Source organism: Coptis chinensis, chromosome 4 (genome assembly GCF_015680905.1).
Source record: "Coptis chinensis isolate HL-2020 chromosome 4, ASM1568090v1, whole genome shotgun sequence".
NCBI classification, from domain to species: domain Eukaryota; kingdom Viridiplantae; phylum Streptophyta; class Magnoliopsida; order Ranunculales; family Ranunculaceae; genus Coptis; species Coptis chinensis.
Genome location: NC_141459.1, coordinates 89867365 through 89889902, shown reverse-complemented (window position 1 = coordinate 89889902; position 22538 = coordinate 89867365). Strand labels below are relative to the sequence as shown.

The following is a 22538-nucleotide window of genomic DNA, read 5'->3' as shown; positions in this document are numbered from 1 at the left end:
ATCGATTGAGCAAATGCTCGTAGACCACCCAAAAAGGAATATTTATTATTCGATCCATATCGACATAAGAAGTCCAATAGGAGCAATTTGGAAATGACAATCCATAAAAATAAATAAATAAAAATAAACCTATCGAGATCGGCTAAAACAAGGTGATAACCAAAAGGAATTCTTGAATAACTTAGTAAAATAGATATGACCGCTATAGAGTCAATCTTGAATAAACTAATATCTCCTATAGAAGGTCCTCCTTGAAAAGTAGTTTAGTACAATCTGCTATAGCTTGAAGAATTCCCAAAGGGCTTTATGTGATTCAGGCCCAACAACTTCAAGCAGATATTTGTCTTTCTAACCACACAATTACCAGTATCCCTATTATGATTCCCGATACAGGAGTTAAAATAGGAACAAGTAACCATATGAGCCCATAAACCCCTTTTAAGGATTCTGATCTGGAAAAAGAATTGATAACTTGTACTTTTGTTGTATCAATTATCATTTCAACGATCAACTTCTCCCATAATAATATCTATACTACCTAGTATTGTCATAATATCAGCCAATTTCATTCTTTTAACTAGCTGAGGGAAAATTTGCAAATTGATAAAACTTGGTGGATGAATTTTCCATCTCCGGGAAAACGCCTCGATCTCCTATCGGAAAAATCCCCAATTCTCCCTTTTGTGCCTCCACTCTCACATAAAGTTCTCGTTTAGACAATTCAAAAGTAGGCGAAGGCTTTTTACTAATAAACCAATAATAAAAATCATTCCATTCGAATTCTTTGTTCTATCAAAGCGTCATTACCTCTAAATTTTCATAGGGTCCCCTTGGAATTCCTTCCGAGCTTGTTGAATAATTTTTATGGATTAGATCATTTCACTCGATTAGGACTAAATAACGAGCTAATGAATATCCTTCTTTTTGCCATTGTACTTCCCAATCAAACTCGTCATAACATTCATAATGATCAACTTTACGAAGATCCCATTGAATTCCGAAAGCTCGTAGCATTGGTCCTGATAAACCCCAATTTATTGCTTCTTCTCTGCCAATAACTACAAGAAACAGGGTTTTTAGTGACGAAATATTTAGCGACGCTGCAAAAACGCCACTAATTATCAGCTTTAGCGATGTTTCTCAATGTCGCCAATTGCAGTTTGGTTTACTTTTAAAAGAGAGCTTTGGCAACGATTTTTACGTTGCCAAATGGCTTAATAAAATTAAATAAGTTTTTTCTTGACGAAAAGAGCGTTGGCAAAAATGGTTGAGCTATAACGACGATTTTAGTGTGGTTGACAATGACTTATCTCCGAAGTTATTGGTAATCGTCCCTAGTAATTATTTTTGTCAACATTTTTTTTTTCGTCGGTAATAATTTTGTTTAAAATGGTAAAACCAAAAAATGATTGGGGACGCTAATCACGCTATCATCGTCGCCAAATAATTCTGGGCTTAGAATTCGTCCTTACCTAAGTTACCAAAATGATTTGGTTCCAAAAATATTTCCATATCCCGCCCAAAATTAGCGCCCATGTTTTTGCGAAATTTAGAAACAGAAATATTAAAAATAAGATGGAACAAAAAAATAAAACCTAGTTATTAGTTTGGAATAAGTAAGCCGTCTCTCCCCTCTCACGAAAGTTTGCCCACTTTTCTCAATCTCTCGCCATCTTTTTCATATCTTGTTAGAAGAAGAGAAGTTGTTGTTAAGCATGGCAAAGCGTTTGATCCCTTCTTTGAACCGTGTTTTGGTTGAGAAAATCATTCCTCCATCAAAGACTAGTTCTGGAATCTTACTTCCTGAAAAAGACCGTAAAAATTTGAACTCGAAAAGTTGTTTTCGTTGGTCGGGAGCCCTACGAGGGGATGGAAATATCATTCTGTTAAGCGTGAAGGAAGGAGACACTGTCCTTTTACCCGATTATAGAGGAATGGAAGTAAAGCTTGGTGATGAGTATATCTCTTCCGAGATGACGACATATTGGGAACACCGCATGATTGATATGCGCCCTTGTATGCGGTTTATTTGAGAAGGATATTTTGTTATTCAGGCAATGTTAGTATGGGATAGGGCTGGTTTAAGTGGTGTTAAACTCTGAATGCAATTCATGAAGAAACGCTTGTCGAATTAGATCTTCTATATGTTCATTTCGATTCAATGTGATGAAATATTTTCTTTAAGTAAGCGTCTCTCCCCTCTCACCTAAATCAAATCGACAAGGGCACGCCCTTTCTATCCTTCTCTCTACAATTTCTCTCTTTCTTTCGTGAATGAAGGTTAGATTTATTAGTTGTAAATCTGGTGCGGGGTAGGGAATTCAATCACACCCAATTAATTAATTCAACCACCTATATAACCCCATTCGTTCAACCTCTAGATATTATCTTAATTTCATATTTATGCTATAGTGAAAAATTGAGCGACTTCGAGTAATTGTAAATAATGGGGACGAAATCGACGCGATTAAGAGTGTAACGTGTACCAACAGTGATATCTTCTTCTTAGCTAACCAATTTGAAATTAGAAGTTACTCTTGATTTGGAAGAAAACTTCTTGTATTGTTAGTTTTAATTCTACCTGGTTTCCTATTTGACAAAACTTACAAGGTTTAGGACTGAAAAGCTTCTTATATATATGGGTATATAAACATAAATCTTTTGTTTAAAATTATTACTATTCGATATGCATAGTAAAACTTACCAATACAGCCGCTCATTCCTCGTCGTCAACCATCGTCTTTGGTTCAAGTTGGATCCATCGACATGGTACAATTAAATGATTAATTTTAGATATTAGAAATATTTTTTTATGTCTTATTCTAGTACTAAGTTTGGGATTTTGTCTGTCTTTTGAAATGACATTTACCGATGAACAAGAGGCTGGGATAATCGCACTATATCGTAAGAATCATTTAAGTGAAAAAGGCTGGGTTTCTTCTCAAGCAGAAAATAATTATGTAATTGACTCGTACTTACCTTTTAAGTTAGCTAACTCGTAGTTTTGTGAGATATTTATATCTATTTGTTTTTTTTAGGAGAGAATGATGGAACTCCAAAATCAACCTACATTGGAAGGTTCTAATTGTTTGACTGAAGAAGAGATCTTTGATAAAAGTTTTGGGTGTAAGACTTGGTTATAAATGAGGTCTTTTCGACATGGCGAGGCACCCCCCCTGAAGAAGCGTGTGGCTGGATATGGGCATCCGGATGTGGATTAGTTGAGGGCAAAGGCAGCATTTGAGGCAGAGTCTCGGCTTGAAGAGTTTGCGAGCATGGAAGGCAACGGCTGAAGAAACACAAGCAGCACACAAGTCACAATTTGAACAATAGCAACGCTAGTTGGACTATCTCATGGAGAAGCTTGGTGGTACTCCTTGGTATGATTTATTAACTTAAATGTTTTCTGATCTGTGTTGGTGTTGTTTTATTGGGTTTTATGATCATTGTTGCGTTATGTGTCATGCAAGAGAATACACAGACCTTATTGGTATAGCTATGACAAAGCCAATTTTTTGTTATATTAGCCTATGAGGATTAGATATTGATTGTTATAGTTTGTACTTTCGTGTAGTGACTACTGAACAAAGGTTGGGTTATGCGTGGAAAATATTGAGCCATAAATCAGACTTAACAATAGACTTTGCAATCACAATTTCCACAACAAAAGTTTACTTGGCCAGACCTACTAACCATTCCCCCCATGTAAGTGGTCTCCCTGAAGGTGTTAAACTTGCATCAAAAGGACCACTTGAGAAAATAATTCTAATTCTCATGACAAAATGCCTTGAAGATCAGATGAATAATGTTCTGCAACACCCCCAAACCAGATTTCAGCTAGTAGTTTTTTAACAAACCAACTGACCGACACATGAAAAGAATAAAAAGAAACAATGGAAATATATGCTCTGTTCGTTTTCTCCTTCGAGACGGTTTTGTTTTTGGTCCTTCATTATGATCTGATTCAGGTTAGTCTCAGGACAAGACATGCATGAGCAATAACACATTCCTTTGAACTTCTAAGTAGGAAGTTGTTTTGGTATATCGGGCATTATGTCAAATGTACTAACATTAAGCGATATGAGGCAATAATTGTGCCTAATGTTTCTATCTAAAAGTTAACCATTATTAGTTTTGATAGTTAAAAACTTCATGACAGTTAAATTATTGTACTAGACCCATTTGTTCTCGACCTTAGTTGTTCCTCGATCATCTGATTTTTGTTGTTGTCCAAGTTGTTCTCAAGATCCAAATTGTTATATATACCAAAACAACTTCCTATATATTTTTTATTTTTTTGCTAAGGTCTTTACTCTCTAAATAGCACTTGGTACTTTTAAAATAGTTATTTGACTCTATGTGTGCACTGGTGTGTAGTGAGGATTAGATAATATTGATTGTTTTAGTGTGTAATGCCCTTCATAGAAGGAGATGGTTCCATGCTGTCTGATATTCTCTCTAGCCTTTCCACAGTTGTACCTATACAAGCTGCATTTAGATTTCTTACCTTAGAATTTTGTGGAGGGACTTCGAACTATGGTTGCATTGGTCGATGTGGGAGTAGTTGTGACCCAGATCCTCACCATATAGGTGGTCGTTTTATTGGGTACAGTGATTGTTGGTTATATATATTTGGAGCAGATTTCTTGTAGTGTAGCTTGCAGGTACACATACAAGAAGGTTGGGCCACGTCAAGCTTTTTATTAGATACATATAACTTTGTTGGACATACACCTACTTGGTGTTTGCATAAGGTGGCTCATAGTTTTGATCATGATAAAATTTTAAGGTGCTAGCTTTATTAAAGGATCATTGTGGGTGGCATCCTGCATGTTATATTATCTGACATTGTTGGGAATTGTTGGATTTGTTGGTGATACATATATATATCATCGTCTTATATCCGAATAACGATGACTAAAAAGTTCTTGAAATAGTGATTGGCCCGTGTTTCAAGCACCACTTCTTTGGATACATCTTAAACTTAACGTAATTATTAATAGTTCACGGATTTTAATTTTGATGTGATGAAACTATTATATTTTTTGGTTTATCATTTTTTTTGTGGTCTAATAGATAACATTTTTGTGTGTAGATAATCATACGTCAAAAGAGGAGTGCTTTGGTATTATTTTTTTGTGAAGAAATGGCGGTTTGGAATTGCAGAAGAGGCTTCAAATGAATCTATATGCTATTTTGTCACTTTTTTGTTTTTTAATGAAGATATTTCATTTGCAAGCTATACTTGAGGGATGTTTTGAATTGTTTATGTTATTTTTATAAGATGAGTTTAGAATTAGTTTCTAAATGAGTGAATTGGCTCATTTTTATTTATTGAAAATTTGTTGTTTATTATATATGATAAAATAATTGATATGATTGTTTTCTTTAATTTAGGCTTATTTTTTAAATAGGAAAGAGGGGGGATAGGTGAAAATAATTTGTACAAGTGATGCACAATTAGCAACGATATTAGTGATAAAAATAGTCTTCTGAAGCGCATGTAACGTCGGAAACGAACACAACAATCAGATTTTTTTTTTGCTTCCAGCGACGATCAGATGGTTGCTTATAACACCAAAATTTCAATTTTTTTTTTTTTTTTTATCTTTATCGACGATAGAATTCAAATTATTTTTATCTTTTAACGACAATAAAAGCGTTGCTAATAACACAAATTTTTAAAAAAATTGTACATATTAGCATATAACGCCGCTAATGATGTTAAAATTTTCAAATAGTTTAGAGCTTTTGCGGCCTACGGTAGAAATGTCGTTAGTAAGGGATTAATGGCGGCGATTTTGAAGACATCGCATAAAAGGTATATATTTTGTGACGTTATTCTATCTAAAACATGAAAATGAATTAGCAAACTAAAATGAAGTTTTGGTGACAATAAAAATCGTCGGTGAAGATCTCATATTTGGCAACGATAAAAAATCGTCGCTATATATCTTTGCCGACTATATCATTAGCGACGATGACACGACACTCCAAAAAGCGTCACTAAATCCAATTAGCGACGTTTCTGCAATTTTTAGCGACATTTATTTTTGTCGCCAAAGACCATGTTTCTTGTAGTGATAATTCCCACTCCCTCAAGTCGTTCCAAAAAAATTGGATTGCGCGTAATAAGCTTTTGATATTCAGTAACCCCCATTAAAAAATAATCACATAAATCCAAACATTTATCTATCCAGCCATGAGGTAGATCAGCAGCTACTCCTCCGATACGGAAATAATTATGCATCATTCACATACCTGTGGCAGCTTCGAATAGATCATATATCAATTCTCTTTCTCGGAAAATATAGAAGAAAGGAGTCTGCGCACCGATATTTGCCATAAAAGGGCCAAGCCATAACAAATGAGAAGCTATACGACTCAGTTAGTTCTAGCATAATTACTTGAATATAGCTCACTCTTTTAGGTACTTGAATATTTCCCAATTGTTCTGGTCCATTTACCGTTATTGCCTCTGTAAACATAGTAGCTAAATAATCCCACCGTGTTACATAAGGAAGATATTGTATAATTGTTCTATTTTCTACAATTTTTTCCATTCCTCTGTGTAAATAACCCAATATGGGCTCATAGTCAATAACATCTTCCCCATCTAGAGTAACGATGAGTCGAAGAACACCATGCATTGATGGGTGGTGAGGACCCATATTGACTATCATGAGGCCTTTTCTTGTAGTTGGTACAATCATATTTTTTTTTCCCGATTAATTATTCTATGAATTGCTGAAAACGAAATGAAGTTCATCAAAATTCAAAATCTAATAACTAATCTAATATAGTATAATATAAATCTTCAAATTAACTTAACGGGTTTTTGGCTCCCGAATATCCAATTGACTAATTAATTCTTTATAACGTACTCTGTTTTTCTTTGACAAATAAGCCAATAGCCGTTAAGCGTTTTTCCCAAAAATTTAAGTGAGACCTCATTTGAGATAAATAGTTTTTTTCGTGCAATTCCAAATGGGAAGTAAGTCTACGTATCTTATTGGTGAAACTGAATACTTGAAATTCAACCGACCCCTTATTTTCTTCTTGCGAAATAACTTAAATGAATAAATTTTTTACCATAAAAAATCTTCCCCTTTTTATTTTTTTATTTTTTATTTTTTATTTTACAGATTTTACATATATGGATTTTACTAATCAGTAATAATAATACTAGTCATTTTAATTTGGTATACACAATAATATGGATTTATTCATATATGTCTTTTTTTTTTATCAAATCTAATTATCAATTTTATTCGGATTATGAATACAATGGATATAAAAGGGTAGTACATTTCTCCACCCACAAAAGAGAATACTTTGGACTAGGGGTGGGAATTTGGCCCTAACGACCCTAACCCGGCCCTGACCGACCCGACCTTAAGCCCTATAAAGCCCTCACAGAGTTTAGGGCAGGGCTGACCCGGCGCTAATGCCTTCTAAGGCAGGGTCAGGGCTAAGGTTCTGAAATATAGGCCTAACCCTAACCAAGCCCTAGTTATAATTTCACTATAAAATACACAACTAAAACTATCCAACTCCTTGTTACATATTTTCAATTAAAATAACATTGTCCTTTGTAATTTATCACTTACCGTATGGGTACTTATAATAATTTGTCTTATATCATAAAAACTTGTAAACCTAATTGTTTCTATCTCACAACTCACGTACATCTCACAACTCCCCGTCTAACCTAGTCACCAAGAACAATAATGAGCACTGGGCACTAGCCTAATGAAAAATAGGTTGACGTCAGTAAAAACTCATTCCATACTCTTATTTGTCTTTGTGTTCTTCAATGTTAAATGTAATTTTGGTGAGATTTGAGTACAAGAAATAACGGATTTATGTTAGTGAAAGCTCCTTCCAAAATGTGTCTTGTGCATTTTAACTGTAATTTTGAAATATAAATATGAGTCTTTATGTACTTCAGTTTATTAGATTGTGGATATGCATTTTAAATTGTTGGACTTATCAAGAATTATTACTAAATTGGTTGTTATTCAAATTTCAAAGTGGTGGGACTTTGAGTTTGCAAATCTTTGAAATTTTTTTGTAATGTAAATGAGTTTTAAAACTGATGTAGTAAAAAAGAAAATATATAGGCCCGGCCCGACCCGGCCCTAAACTGTTAAAGAGGGCTTAGGATAGGGTCAGGGCTTGAAATTTAGACTTATGACCCGGCCCGACCCGGCCCTATGGGGACTTTAGGGCCGGGCTAGCCCGACCCGGCCTATTGCCCACCCCTACTTTGGACCTAAGATTAAGAAGATTATGAAGATTCATTCCTCGATATAATTGCTAAGCTTAAGCTAAGATAAAGTCATCGAATCAGTATCATGTACCAGAATGTAATATAACACAAGGTGTGCGTATAATTGTTTGCCTTCATATACCATACCAGATATGCCACTTGATCCATAGGTAATTTATTATCAACTAATTCTTAATCGTGGATACATATGTATCCTTGACATACTGAAACGGCTACCGTTATTGCTATCAAACTAATAGCGATTCATACAAGCTAAATCTTCTAATCGATAATTGGGCCAAAAAAATAATTTTAATTTAAAAAATTTATTTGTATCTACATCAAGATGCTTATCCTCATACAAAAATTTACCACAGTTCTTTGCATTATTCCCATTGCAAAAAAGTTTGATTTTTCCCTAACATTGAAATTTCTCAAATTTAAACAAATTTGAATTCTAAGCTCTCTACGAGGTCTGGGAGATAAAATATTCTCAGGAACAATAAAATCATTATGATTTTCGTCTCTATTCCCAAACAACTTTTCATGTCGTGCAATGGATTCACTAATACCATTATTATTAATATATATTTTTTGCTTGATATCTTCGATTAGTTTGGTGCTTACTCTTATGCACCCGTGAAATAGCTATGGTTTGGTACATGAGAAATTGTCCATCCCATTTTATGGATAGCCGAACTGGTTCAATAATAAATATATATTCCCTTTTTTTTTTTTATCAATTTTGTAAGAGTTGTAGTCTTCGGAATCAGCATTACATCGATACTCATTTCGTCTCTTTGACTATAGGATATAGCAACTTCCTTTGGATTTATCAATCTAAGCAGTAGAGAATATACCTTGATATTTTGGATTATTTTTTGCTTAAAAGAATGTTCCCATCTCAGTTGAAAAATAAAATATCCTTTCAGGAATAAATCTAGCTCCGCTGCTATGATGTTCTTAGATTGCTTTTTGTTTCTACATTTTTGAATGTCCAATACCCCAAAATCTTCTTTCATTTTTTTTTTTCTTGATGAATATGGATCCAATACAAGATTATTTTGGTTTTGCACAATTGATCCAAGATTCCCTCGGACGGACTGTTGTTTTTCTTCTTGATTTCTATTCTCTAATCCAAATTCAAGCAATTTTTTTATATTAGATGATACACGAACATTTTTTTTATTTCCGTTGATATTTTTACTAAAATTTTGATTTATATTTAATTTTAAAAGAAGTAAATTTATTGGTATGATCCGTGGTTGAATCTTATATGCATGATAAAGTAACACAAATTTTGGCAAAAACCAAAGTTCCAAATTCAATATGGGCCAATTTAGTATTTCTTCATTCAATTCCATCCAATCAAAAAATAATCAAAACATTTTTTTTTTATTGGATGAGTTGATTTGTTTATAAATATCTAGATTAAAAATATCCTTATTATCCATTTTTTTGTATAAATTTTTTCAATTGTTTGATAATAATTAGTCCGAGTCTTAGTATTTTTATTAATGTTGGCGTCGGCTATGATATCTATATTTGTCCATTCCTCAATATTGGTATTTTTTATAAGACAAAAATTAAGAATTCTCGAATCAAAATATTTTCTATCCGTATTTTTATCCCTATCAATAATATAATCTTTTCATAGATAATTACTAAGATCTATATCTCCTGGCAAATAAAAAAATTCAAAATTATATGTGTTGTAATTATAGGGAATCCCCCCGTACTTATTTACTTGTAATGGCACCCCAAAAATATATGAACCCTTTTTATCTTCATAATGAATATATTTATTTGATAAAAGATCATATTTGTAGGTTTTTAATTTATCTTTTTGACTCAGTAATGAATTCATTGCATGATTGTTTTTTTTTTTTATTGTAATGAATTAATTGGTCTTTTCACATGAATAAAAAAAAAATGAGTTTGTATTTTGAACCCAAAAACCTTTTTTTTTTTTTTTTTTTTTTTGCGGTACTAATCTAGACCGTCTAGTCTGAGATAAATCGTATTGATAGTGATCATTACCCATTAACCAATTTTTCCATTCATTCATTCCAAATTTGCAAAGTTTCTTATGCCTTGATTTGGAATGAAATATTCCTTGTGTTTCACAAAAATCTTTTATTAAATTCTTAATAAAATGGGTTGTTATGTGATATTGAAATATTGATTTCAAGTGATACTTGTTGATAACTTGGTTTTGTGTTAATTTGTAAAATATATATGCCTGTGACAAGGAAGAGAGGTCACAAAAAATCTGCGAATTCTTATTACTAATATTATAAATGGATTTTTGTAGAGTCAAAATAAAATAAATTGTATTTTGATTTGTTTCATCATAGTAACTGTATTTATCAGTCATTTTTTTTTTCTTTAAGTAAAATTTGTACATTGATTCTAGGAATATTAATGATATATAAAAACATATCTATGTATATCCTTTCAATAAAAAATTTAAAAAAATAGTGACATTTACGCATTAGTCTGGCATTTTTTCTTTTTAATATTAATATCTGCCAAATTTCTTTCGAAGATTCTAATATGTTATTATCACAACTTGTTTCATTAGGACTAATTTTTATATATGAAGTTAAAAATATGTTTTTATTATATTTTGTTATTTTTTCTAGTTGATTTCCGATTATACTTGTCATATCCGTCAAATCCTTCATCTTTTTTTTTTTTTTTTTTTTTTTTTTTTGTCAGTGAATAGTTTGTCCAATCGATGGATCTAATTCGAATGGATGATTCATGAATCATATGATTACTTATTATTAAATTATTATTTTTTATATTCGATTCATTTTTTCTTTTTAATATTAATATATTCCAAATTTCTATCGAAGATTCTAAATTGTTATTATCACAACTTGTTTCATTAGGACTAATTTTTATATCTGGAGTTAAAAATATGTTTTTATTATATTTTGTTATTTTTTCTAGTTGATTTCTGATTGTACTTGTCCTATCCGTCAAATCCTTCATCTTTTTTTTTTTTTTTTTTTTTCTGTCAGTGAATAGTTTGTCCAATCAATGGATCTAATTTGAATGGATGATTCATGAATCGTATGATTACTTATTATTAAATTATTATTTTTTATATTCGATTCATATACCCGGCCCCTCTCAATCCAAATAATGGAATTGGACTTACTTTTGCAAAATCTTTCATTATATATATTTTATAAATAGAACTAATTTTATAACCCATCTTGTGTTTTTTTTTATACCCGTTAAAAACCATTTTGCTTTTTCTTTTACTTTTAATATTTCTAGATCTAGAAAAGATTTATTTTTTACTTTTATCAATTGTTTTTCAAGTTCTCTATAAATAGGTTTAAAAAATGAAGGTTTTTTTCGGGGGAACCTGTCACACCCCGAATTTCGACAGAATTTGGAAAAACAATATTTGTTCCCAACTCTTCGATCTTCGAGGTGTGACGCACTCTCAACTTCCAAAAAAACCTATAAACAGTTTAAATATGCGGATAATTAAAAACCAATAAATTTTTTAACTTAAACAAAAGTCTTCTTCATTACAAAAATTCACAAATAAGATTAGGTTACAAATCTCTTTTCAATAACTTTTTATTTAAAATCACAAATAAAAATGCAAATAATATTGTCTCAACTGAAAATCTATATCATCTCAAGGGAAAACAAAACCTATCTTGAAATGCGACGCTAACGCAAACCACAAGCAGCAACCAACCTTCTTCAACACTAAACCTGTCAAGACTTATCAACTATATTCATTTAATGAACACACCCGATAAGCAAACATGCAAATCGGGTGAGCATTATAAAAATGTTGGTGTGAGTAGCTCTAAAATACAATATATACTTATACAAATATATACACAATCCATAAGGCAGTTAGTTCCTCCACCGAGGCGCCTTAACTTTCAATAACTAATACAACATCCTTAAGTACAATAATTAAGGCGGGTAGTTCCTCCACTGAGGCACCTTAACTTTTCACTAACCACACAACAAACTATACGCATAATAAATAAGGCATGTAGTTCCTCCATCGAGGCACCTTAAGGTTCTAACTAAACAAATAACCAACCAAGCATATTATATACGTACCACATTTCATGCTTAATTACAGAGTGGGTCGTCTCTGCACAAGTAATTAGGTTGACCCACCTTTCTGTCAAACCATATACAATCATATATTTAAAGATATATCATTTACCAACATATTACCATAATTATATTATTTAAGGCTTTCTTTGCGTGTCTCTAAAATTACGTCGTATTTATGTCTTACCTAGTTTCCCTTGTTATGGTTACCACAATCACTTCCCAACGCCGAACATGTACATCCACATGCCTCCTCTCACATAATGAACCACTCCGTGCGTAACTACCCTGAGCGAGATGCTGCATACCAGGTAACCCTCACACGAAAGCCATTATGTGAGTACTGCCACCATTATAAAATATCGTGCGTCTCGTTCTAAATTTTGCGAACGGAATAATCAAGCCACTATTCGGCTACGCCAGAAGGGCCATTCAGCTTCACTGAAACGCCTGAAAGGCCAATCACATTACTTACGCTAGAAGGGCCATTCAGATTCACTGAAATGCCAGAAGGGCCAATCATATCACGTACGCCCACCACAAGGGCGAAATCACATGAGTTGTGGTAGCTAGGTTCTAGGATTTTCGTTACGTAATTTATTTAAGTGTCAGACATTCATGTCTCATAATAATTTCACTATATCATGTGCATGTCAAATACCTTATTGCATTAAGCCACAATATTTAGAAATATCTCAATATATCTCATAACCACTTTCATTCTTTCACGTGCCAATATATTATTGCACTGCTAAGCCACAATCTCGTGGGAAATATCCACAAATACTTTACTATCTCCTAGTAGCATCTCACAAATAAAATATTGGAGCGTTTATACATTTATTTCTCCAAAACTATTGCATTTAATATATATATCCCAACATATTTTATAATGTTACAATTGATTCAAACGTATCGCATAACATTTTTATAGCGTTCTAGGAATATTATATCTCTTAAAGTTTCTATCTCGTCACGTGTCAAAAATATACACAATATCAACGTCAAATCTTCTTTAGATAATGACGAACCAATTATGCAGGCTTCCGTACCATTTTAGCATTTGATTTGTTCATACAATAAATATAACAATATAACCCAATAAACAGTCAACAGTCAAAGGTCAAAGAGCCAAACCCAACAGTCACCAGTTCGGCATTCATCCAAACAGGTCCTAACGCAAACTCGTAGGTAAAATATTTCAACCCATGGTCCTAATCCAACTAACCAAAATAAAGCCCAAAACCGGGGCCGAAACCAAGCCCCAAAAGTTTAAATATTTAAGGGAGGGTCCTATTACTGCCGAACCCCAATTTGTGTTGGGCAGACTCCCAAAAAAAAACAATTATTACAAGTGTGCTATTGGTTTCAAAAAATCTAAAAAAAACAATTATTACAAGTATGTCATTGGTCCCCAAAAAATTGAATTCGAAACACCAAACTTAAACGACCCGGCTAGGTCGTTTGGACTAAGTCCCAAACGACTTGGCCACACCGTTTGGGACTTAGTCCAAACGACCCGGCCACACCGGTCAAGAGCCCAAAAAACAGAACTTTATATTTTTTCAAAGTTCAAATCCCAAACGACATGGCCACATCGTTTTGGACTAAGTCCAAACGGTGTGGCCATATCGTTGGAGACTTAGTCCAAACGGTGTGGCCATATCGTTGGGGATTTTTCTAAGTCCAAACGGTGTGGCCATTTTTTTCTAAGTCCAAATCCTAAACGATATAGCCACATCGTTTTGGACTCAGTCCAGACAGTGTGGCCATGTCGTTTGGGATTTGAACTTTGAAAAAAATTTAAAGTTCTGTTTTTTGGGCTCTTGACCGGTGTGGCCGGGTCGTTTGGACTAAGTCCCAAACGGTGTGGCCAAGTCGTTGGGACTTAGTCCAAAACGACCTCCAGCCCAGTCATTTAAGTTTGGGGTTTCGAATTCAATTTTTTGGAGACCAATGGCATACTTGTAATTATTTTTTTTTTTAAGATTTTTTTAAACCAATGGCACACTTGTAATAATTTTTTTTTTTGTGTGGGAGTCTGCCCAACACAAATTGGGGTCCGTAAGTAACAAATACCATATTTAAAGCCCACATTGGATCTATTTTTTTCTTTTAAAGTTATATAGACCGGCCCAAAAACCAAATTAGAAATTGGCTCAAAACAAAAATGGGTTCGGCCCAGAGAATTAAACTGAACTCGGCCCAAAACTTAAACTAAAACTGGTCCAAAATAAAAGATTAATCCGGCCCAACCACTAATTAGTGTTTAGGCCCAAAAACGGAAATCAGAACCGGCCTAACCAAAACATAATTAAAACTGGCCCCAATAAGAAATAAAACCGACCCAACATAAAAATAGAGTTTTGGCCCAGCCAAACAAAAGGTTTAGGCCCAAGCCCCAAGACCATGAACCAAACAGGTTGTCTTCTCACTACTTCTTCCTCAACAGCAGCCTCCACTGCGAATTCCGGCCACCACTAGCCACCACTCGTCAGCCACCCTCATCCCAGCGGTTGGACTCCTCCCGAAAAACCCAACCTGCCGATACCACCCAATTGAAATTCCATCACTCCTCCAACATCGCGTTTCGACGCCATTAATGGACCTCCAAGCTTCAACTGCACCTTACCACCTATCGAAACAGTTGGGTTTTGATCCCCCAGCAAAACCTAACACTATACATACAAAAAAAAAACTTGATTCCTTACCTCATTCACCACTTACAGAAAACTCGACCTCCATTGACGAGTCTTCGAGCTTTTTGTCAAAGCTTCAACAGCTCCATCCGACCAACATTCAATCACCCATCACTAATCACAGTTTAACAGTTCAACCGCATCTACCAACCCAACAACATAATAGTTCATAATAAACATACAGAATCGATTTCTAATAGGGCTGGCGCCTCCATTAACGAGTTCTCTGAGATTGAACAGCTCCCTAATAATGTACCAACACAACCCAACGTCCATCCCTAAACCCCGACATCAGCCAAACATCAAAACTGTATACCAATTCAACCCATTTATTGAACGATATTTTCTTTGGGCTGGGCTTTAGTCGCCATTTACGCTCTTTCGAGCTTCAACAGTTCAAATCCAATTTCCGAGTTTCAACAGAGTTTAATCAGTTTTAATAACGACAGTTTTAACAAGTTTTAACAATGACAGGACGAATATTAATAACAGAATAATTAACCGAAAACATGAGCAGAAACCTTTAACAGTAAAGTTAGACGTGAAATAAAAAACTAATCTACTCACCTTTATTAACAGCTCGACGAATCCCTCCTAGTCCGAATCGTCGCGCTCCAACGCTCTAGCCAACGAGCTTTTATCTCCGCCTCCATTTTTTTTATTTTTTTTTTTATCTCTAAACCCTATTCTCTAGAAAAATATGAATATATACTTGGGTTTGAAACCTAAGCCCAACACAGACTCGGGCCCATAAATCAGGCCCACATATCCCAAATCCAGTCCAAAGAATTTTAAACTAATTAATTAATTAATTAATAAATACGTATTTTAAATATGGGCATTACATAACCAAAGGGCAGTTCTGCTTCCATTCCCCAAATTGTTAAAAACGAAAAATGACCCTTTTTACCTTTCGTTTTCATCGGATCTCCGTGATAGGATTGTAGCTTAGATCTGTGCCACGGTTTCAGACAGAAAGGAAATAAGATCTTTATCTGAATACCCTCAGTTAACCAATTTTGTGGAAATTCTATTTCGATAATCGAACACCATTATAGGTGCATTTAACATGGATTTCTCTACTCCACTCTTCCCAATCCATCGTACCACTCGGGTAATTGAAATAATAGTATACGTACAATATTTTTGGCTATTATCAACGAGGGTAATATTATATTTTTTCTAAAAAACGATTGAATTACTAACAAAGAACCCTTACCCCTTATTGCTTGACCAAGTAGAATAGTATCCCAAGTTTATGCTATTGTTATACGTTCATTTTCTTTTTTTTTCTCCTCATTTTTATTATTATTTGCTTTTGCCTCTTCTGAATTCAAAATTTTGAATTCCACACCTTTCCCCACCCAATTCCTAAAAATAAACATTCTGGAAATATCATAAGAAAAAAAAAATTGTATATTCTGTCCAAAAAAAGTGGAGAATGCGCACTTGTTTGAAACAGTTCCCAAATAAATGTTTTACGCAGTGTTATCAGACCCGGCCCGACAATTTGACTCGGTGTCCAGGTCACCAAATCGGGTTGGGTCACATAGTAGATCGTTTAAGCAGTTGACTCAGGCCAAACCCAGTTAACTCGTCCGTTTTTTGTAAACCATTTTAACCTAGACGGTTTAGAAATTATAAAATTTTAATTTGTTGGTAGTAAGACGTTTTTTTGTAAACCATTTTAACCTAGACGGTTTAGAAATTATAAAATTTTAATTTGTTGGTAGTAAAACTCGAACCTTGGGTGACTATTAAACAAGTTAGGATCTCTACCATTACACCACAACAACTTTTTTTTTTTTTTTTCCTAGTTATTAACTATATAAGAAATATAAATAACATCTAATAGTAAACTAGTAAAAAACATTTTAATTTTGAAATACATAATCTGTATAGACTTTGGTTTATTGGAAAATGAAATGGCTCTAACACCACTTGGACCACTAATAAAGTTGTGAAAATGTATGTACTAATTGAATTATATAATATTTTCAACTTAAGTATTGACCCACTGGTCGAACCGGTGACTCAGTTCCTTTGCCAGGTCAGTGTCTGGGCTGGGTCTGATAACTATGGTTTTACGTCTTTGAGCACGCATCGATCCTTGATTAGATCTCGACGAAAATCCGATTGTTGTGAATAGCGTATCAAAGCCAATATAGATCCACAACACCCAGTAGGTAACTAGGTATATGTTGCTTTGATTTGGGAGGTCATTAAATTTCAAGGAAAGAGGTTCCATTCAATTCTCAATATTTTGGTGGTGCACTAGTACAGGGGTAATTTAGCCAATATCGCCAATATCGCCACTCGGCCACTGAGCTATTTATTTTTATTTATTTTTAATACTTGATTGTGAATTGAACATCATAGTTGAACTGCTCTTACGTTCAGGCGTTTAGAACACACTTGTACACTCTTAGAAAGAGGGCGTACGTGTATCACCCCTCAGATGAAACACACTTGTACACTCTTAGAAAGAGGGCGTACGTGTATCACCCCTCAGATGAAACACACTATTAACAGCTTAAAACAGCAACTGGCTAGCCTTTTATCATGACATCAATGACATTGCGTATTTCATTGAAGAGTGTGGTGGTGTGTGCCCTTGAAGTTGGATGTACTGAGTCCCAGAAAACGTACTCGGACACATCAGGGCAAACTTTGGTCACAGGAGTACACAGTGGTCCTGCCTCAATTAGCCCTGTCCTGCAACAACCAATAGTTGATTCCTTAAATCCTGCAATGGAAATAAATGACAAAGTTGGGAATCTCTCTAATGTTCAACACAACTTTACTTGTCTGAGGTCAATGATCATATGATATGGGCACAACTGAACGCTCATTTTTTTTTATTGGAACTCTCAATTTTGTTGATCATGTTGAATATGATTTCACGTTGAACTAACAAAACCTTGTCTCGACATGATTTCACGTTGAGCAAATCGCACCTCGACATGATATCACGTTGGATAAATCTGTGCCTCAATATTAATAACTACCTTGAGGAGCTCAACAAGATCTTGTTTTTAATAGATCGGTTTTCTTGAAGGTGGTATAAAGCATAATATCTTGTTCTGCCTCTAGCTAAGAGTCTAAGATTACAGATGCACTAGACATCGTTCAAGAACTTCAGTTTTCTTCTTCTTATAAAGAAAACTTGCTACACAAAATAAAAGATGAAAATGTGATTGGAAAATTTTGGTTGTCTTGGTCGCGCGGTGTTCTTAGCTACTAGCTAGGGGTGCAAACGGATAGGTTCGGATGCGGATATGGCTGTATTCGAATCCGAAAATTTATACCGATATCGAATCCGAATCCGACGGATATTAAAAAAATTATTCAAATCCGATTTCGGATATCCGAAACGGATATCGGATAATATCCGATCCAAAAATTAAAATTAATTAAAATTTTATTTGTTTTGAATAATTCATTTTACCACTATAAAAACTAGTATAAATATTATATTTGTCATTTATTATTATTATTTTGTTATTATAGTTTTATATTATTAGTTTATGATTTTATATAATATTTTGTACAATAAAAAATGAATAAATTAATTATATATAATAACTATTAATTTTTTAAATCGGATCGGATATTATCGGATGCGGATATGTCAGTATCCGAATCTGTATCCGAAACCAGTTCTGACATAAAAAATATATCCGAATCCGAATCCGAATCCAAAATTTTCGGATAATATCCAATTTTTCGAATACAAATTCGAATCCGATTCAAATATTTGGATATCCACTTGCACCCCTACTACTACCTACCTAAGTCTTTAATGTACAGAGATCGAATATGCGGGTCGCTGTCCTAGCAGAAAAATTCAACTTATTTTATCAATGCTTAATATATACTAGTGTATGTAGCGCCTTTTTTTTTCTTAAACTTCATTGCTCATCAATTCAATATATAGAGAATATGTATATAAGACATGGACCTAGGCTCAGGGTGACAGAGAGATTCACCCAAGAGGTTGTAAGGATCAAAATAGTAAAGTAGAAGCAATATAATGTACCTACACCTTTGAAATAATGAAACTAGCTAGTTGAGGTTGTAACTCACCAAATTTGTTGGGGCTTTGGATCAATTCAAGCAATGTTTCATATATATGTGCATAGACAATTTGACCTTTGTAAGCCGTGAATTTCTTCTGCATGGACTTGAGTTCGTCCTGCAGCTTCATATTAAAGCCTAGTGATGCTACTGAATATCTCTCTATGCAGCCTCGTTGTAGATTTGAATGATTTGAGTGAACAGTAATGACTATGGGAAGGCAACCAACTGGTGGAGTTCCGGTTACTGCAATCCTTCGAGCTCCCAAGTTCCACAATCCCTGTGATCAGAGTACAGCACAAATACTTTGCCTAAGTCCGCGTGGTTCAAGAAAGGATCCCAACCATATATGCTCAGCTCAATGCGTCCGAGCCAGCTGGAAGAGTTGTGTGTGTGTGTGCGCGTGCAGTGCTTGCGTAACACACTAACACATAAGGTGTAACAGGTTGCCTAGTGATAAGTCGTGTATGAAAATTGTAGAAAAGAACCTGTAGGAACTCCACAGCCTTCTGCACCATGAACTGCTGATATGCTTCGATAGTAAACTCTTTCTTACGAATTGGGTTAGTATTAAAGTAGGCGAAAATGTCATTTGCACCGCAGTTTATAATGAAGATAGATTTTTCGATGTGATCATCTAGTTTCTCCCTTCCGATGGACAATTCAATCTTTGACTTGTACTCTTTGAAGTACTCAAGTTGTTCTTCCATCGAAAGGATATTCTGAATCAACATTTGATCATATTAATCCATTTAATCCTTCAATGAAAAACTTGTATCTGTGCGTGCTTGATTAAAAGCAAAAATACTACGTACAATGCAATAGGCGTTATTTTCCTTGTAAATTGTAATTGCTATTATATTATTTTTTTTTTTACCTTTATTTTCTCGTTTGCCATTTTCACATTTTCACATTTCACATTTCAGGGAGAATTTTATGGTTGTGTTAGCCACATTTCATGTTTCTAAATTGTGAGCAATGCTAGAAGTATTTTATGCACGTAATAATGTTCAAATAAATTAACAATCTACGTACGTACAGATAGACAAATGGAAATAGAAAGAAAGAAAGAAAGAAAGAAAGACAAATATTTTGTTGGTAATTAAGTGGATCATATCCTGCACCACCGGAAGCGAAACAGACACCAGTCATTAGCTCCTTTAAGCTAAGCGTCTTGTCCAGATAGGCAGGCACGATTTTCTTGATGCCCAAGTATGAAGCTGCTTATGTGAACAAACAGTTAATGACATATGAAACTTAGAAAGTACCTTAAACATCATAATTACCTAGGGAGAGGAGAAACAAAATAAGAAAAAGTTAAATTAATTGCCGGTACGTGCCTACGTAAGAAATCGATATAAGTCTCACCATCAGCAAACCTTCCAGTGGGTACTTGATTGGGGTAGTTTAATCCATAAGGTGGAAAATTTCCTTTAAACAGGGTTTTTAGATAGTTATTATTCCCCGAATCAACATATGAATCTCCAAAAGCAAAAATAGCTGAAACCGAGTTGTTTAATTTGTTTTGGTTTAGAACAGAATCTGCCCGAAATACAGAAGTAGAAAAGATGATGAAAAGAAGATAAAAAAAGAGAATGTGCATGCATGAAGGGTCCAACAAAGTATACCTAGCAGTACTGCAGTACTGGACTTAATTTGATGCAGGAAAAGAAGAGCTCGAGATAGGGGAGCCGTTCAGTGGAAGGTCTTTATGCTTATCGCCCTGTCCATTTTCCCGGCCAATTCCTTCCCCCTATATATAGAAGGCTAATTTATTTATTCAGATTGTTGAAATGATCAGAGGACAGAAAATAAGCTCTTATTCCTTCATTTATTAGTGTGAGAATAAGTTGGGTTTGATAATGTGTATGCCATAATAGATCGAATAAACTCATTATCAACTTTAGTTGTGACTAGGACAATTCCGAACATTTGATTTACAACTACACAACTACCAGTATCTTGGCTTTAACTTGTCTATTTCATGTGGCATTGTCACCATATATATTTGAGTGTAGTGATTGAGACAATAAAATTTGACACTTCCCCAACCCCCAACACACACCAAAGTGAAGTAGATATCCTGACGGTATTAAACTTCAGACTGAAGAGTCTGGTAGCACGAGACATTTTTAGTCATATAATTAAATCTCAAGCAAGCACAATCTCAAACAATCTTGCTTTCCCGTGTAGCTTGGGCCGATATGCTAGAGGGCTCAATTGATGAACATGATGAACAGTCCATACGCTAGTATAAGGTCTTCTTATTTCCTAAAAATGCAGTCAAGCAATTTGGTCGGGCCTAACAGATTCCTGTATCGGACTGGAGCCCTGGCCCAGATATTATTTCTTAATGAATTTGGGCCTGACAGAATCCTCCATCTTGCTTGCACTGGTTTACCGGTTTACGTGGAGGTTAGAACTTAAATGTGATGTAAAGTAGGGTTATATTTGTCAAATAATCATCTATAAGATGTCATGTATTTGTTTTTTCTATTTTTACAAATATTTGTAAGAAGAACTTAAAATGAAAAACAAACCACTTTATAAGACCATCTTATAAGACCCTCTTATAACTTAACCAAAAAAAAACAAATAGCCCCTTAGAAGTCAGAACTCAAAAGTAATAATCTCTTTTTTGGTAACTAGTTCGAAGTTACCAATTATTCTTCAATTAGTGTTTGAAAATTTTCAAGAGTTTTAACTTTCCATGTTTCTTAGGCTAAGTCCAATGATGCGGGAAAACACATCTTGGAAATTGTGATCCAATGGTGCGTCAAAATGCTAACCCGCCAACGCTATCGATATAAGTTTACCTATTTATACCGCCAGTTTTAACGTTATAGCGTATGGGGTCTGCACGCCAGTAGAAATGGCGGCTAGAAAATTTGTTTGACCAAATTTATTTTCAAAATCTTTAGTTTTGGTGAATTACTTTTGTATCCTTATTATTTTGTATTTATACACTAAAGAAAAAGGGCAAAATGGGAAGGAAGGAAAAAATTATTTCTCATATGCTTTTGGGAGTGGCGACTAGTAAGGGTGGGAATTTGGCTCTGACCGACCCGACCTAAGCCCTATAAAGCCCTTACAACTAAAGCCCTCACAGAGTTTAGGGCAGGGGCGGCCCTACCCTAATGCTTTCCAGGGCAAGGCTAGGGCTAAGGTTATTAAACATAGGCCAGACCCTAATTTAGCCCTCATTAGCTTGACCTTAACCAAGCCCTAGTTATAATTTCACACTTTCACTATAAATACACATATTATAATTGTTCAACTCTTTGTTAAATATTTTCAATTAAAATAACATTGTCATTTGTAATTTATCACTTACACCCAAAGGTACTTCCAATAACTTGTCAACCTAATAACCATGAAGAACAATG

At 34.3% G+C, this 22538-nt stretch overlaps 1 protein-coding gene and 1 pseudogene across 1 annotated transcript; one reads left to right on the top strand and one right to left on the bottom strand.

The window, feature by feature from the left end:
• The first annotated feature begins 1651 nt into the window (after nt 1-1651).
• LOC147505539 (10 kDa chaperonin, mitochondrial pseudogene) lies at nt 1652-10168 on the top strand (annotated as a pseudogene).
• A 7456-nt stretch (nt 10169-17624) lies between these two features.
• Nucleotides 17625-20755, bottom strand: LOC147505538 (GDSL esterase/lipase At5g45960-like). The gene is made up of 5 exons (XM_086605579.1): nt 20497-20755; nt 20188-20372; nt 19641-19874; nt 19162-19432; nt 17625-17821 (listed from the first exon to the last, which is right to left on the bottom strand). Exons 1-5 carry the CDS (start codon nt 20753-20755, stop codon nt 17625-17627), a joined length of 1146 nt encoding a protein of 381 aa, XP_086461705.1.
• Nucleotides 20756-22538: the final 1783 nt, after the last annotated feature.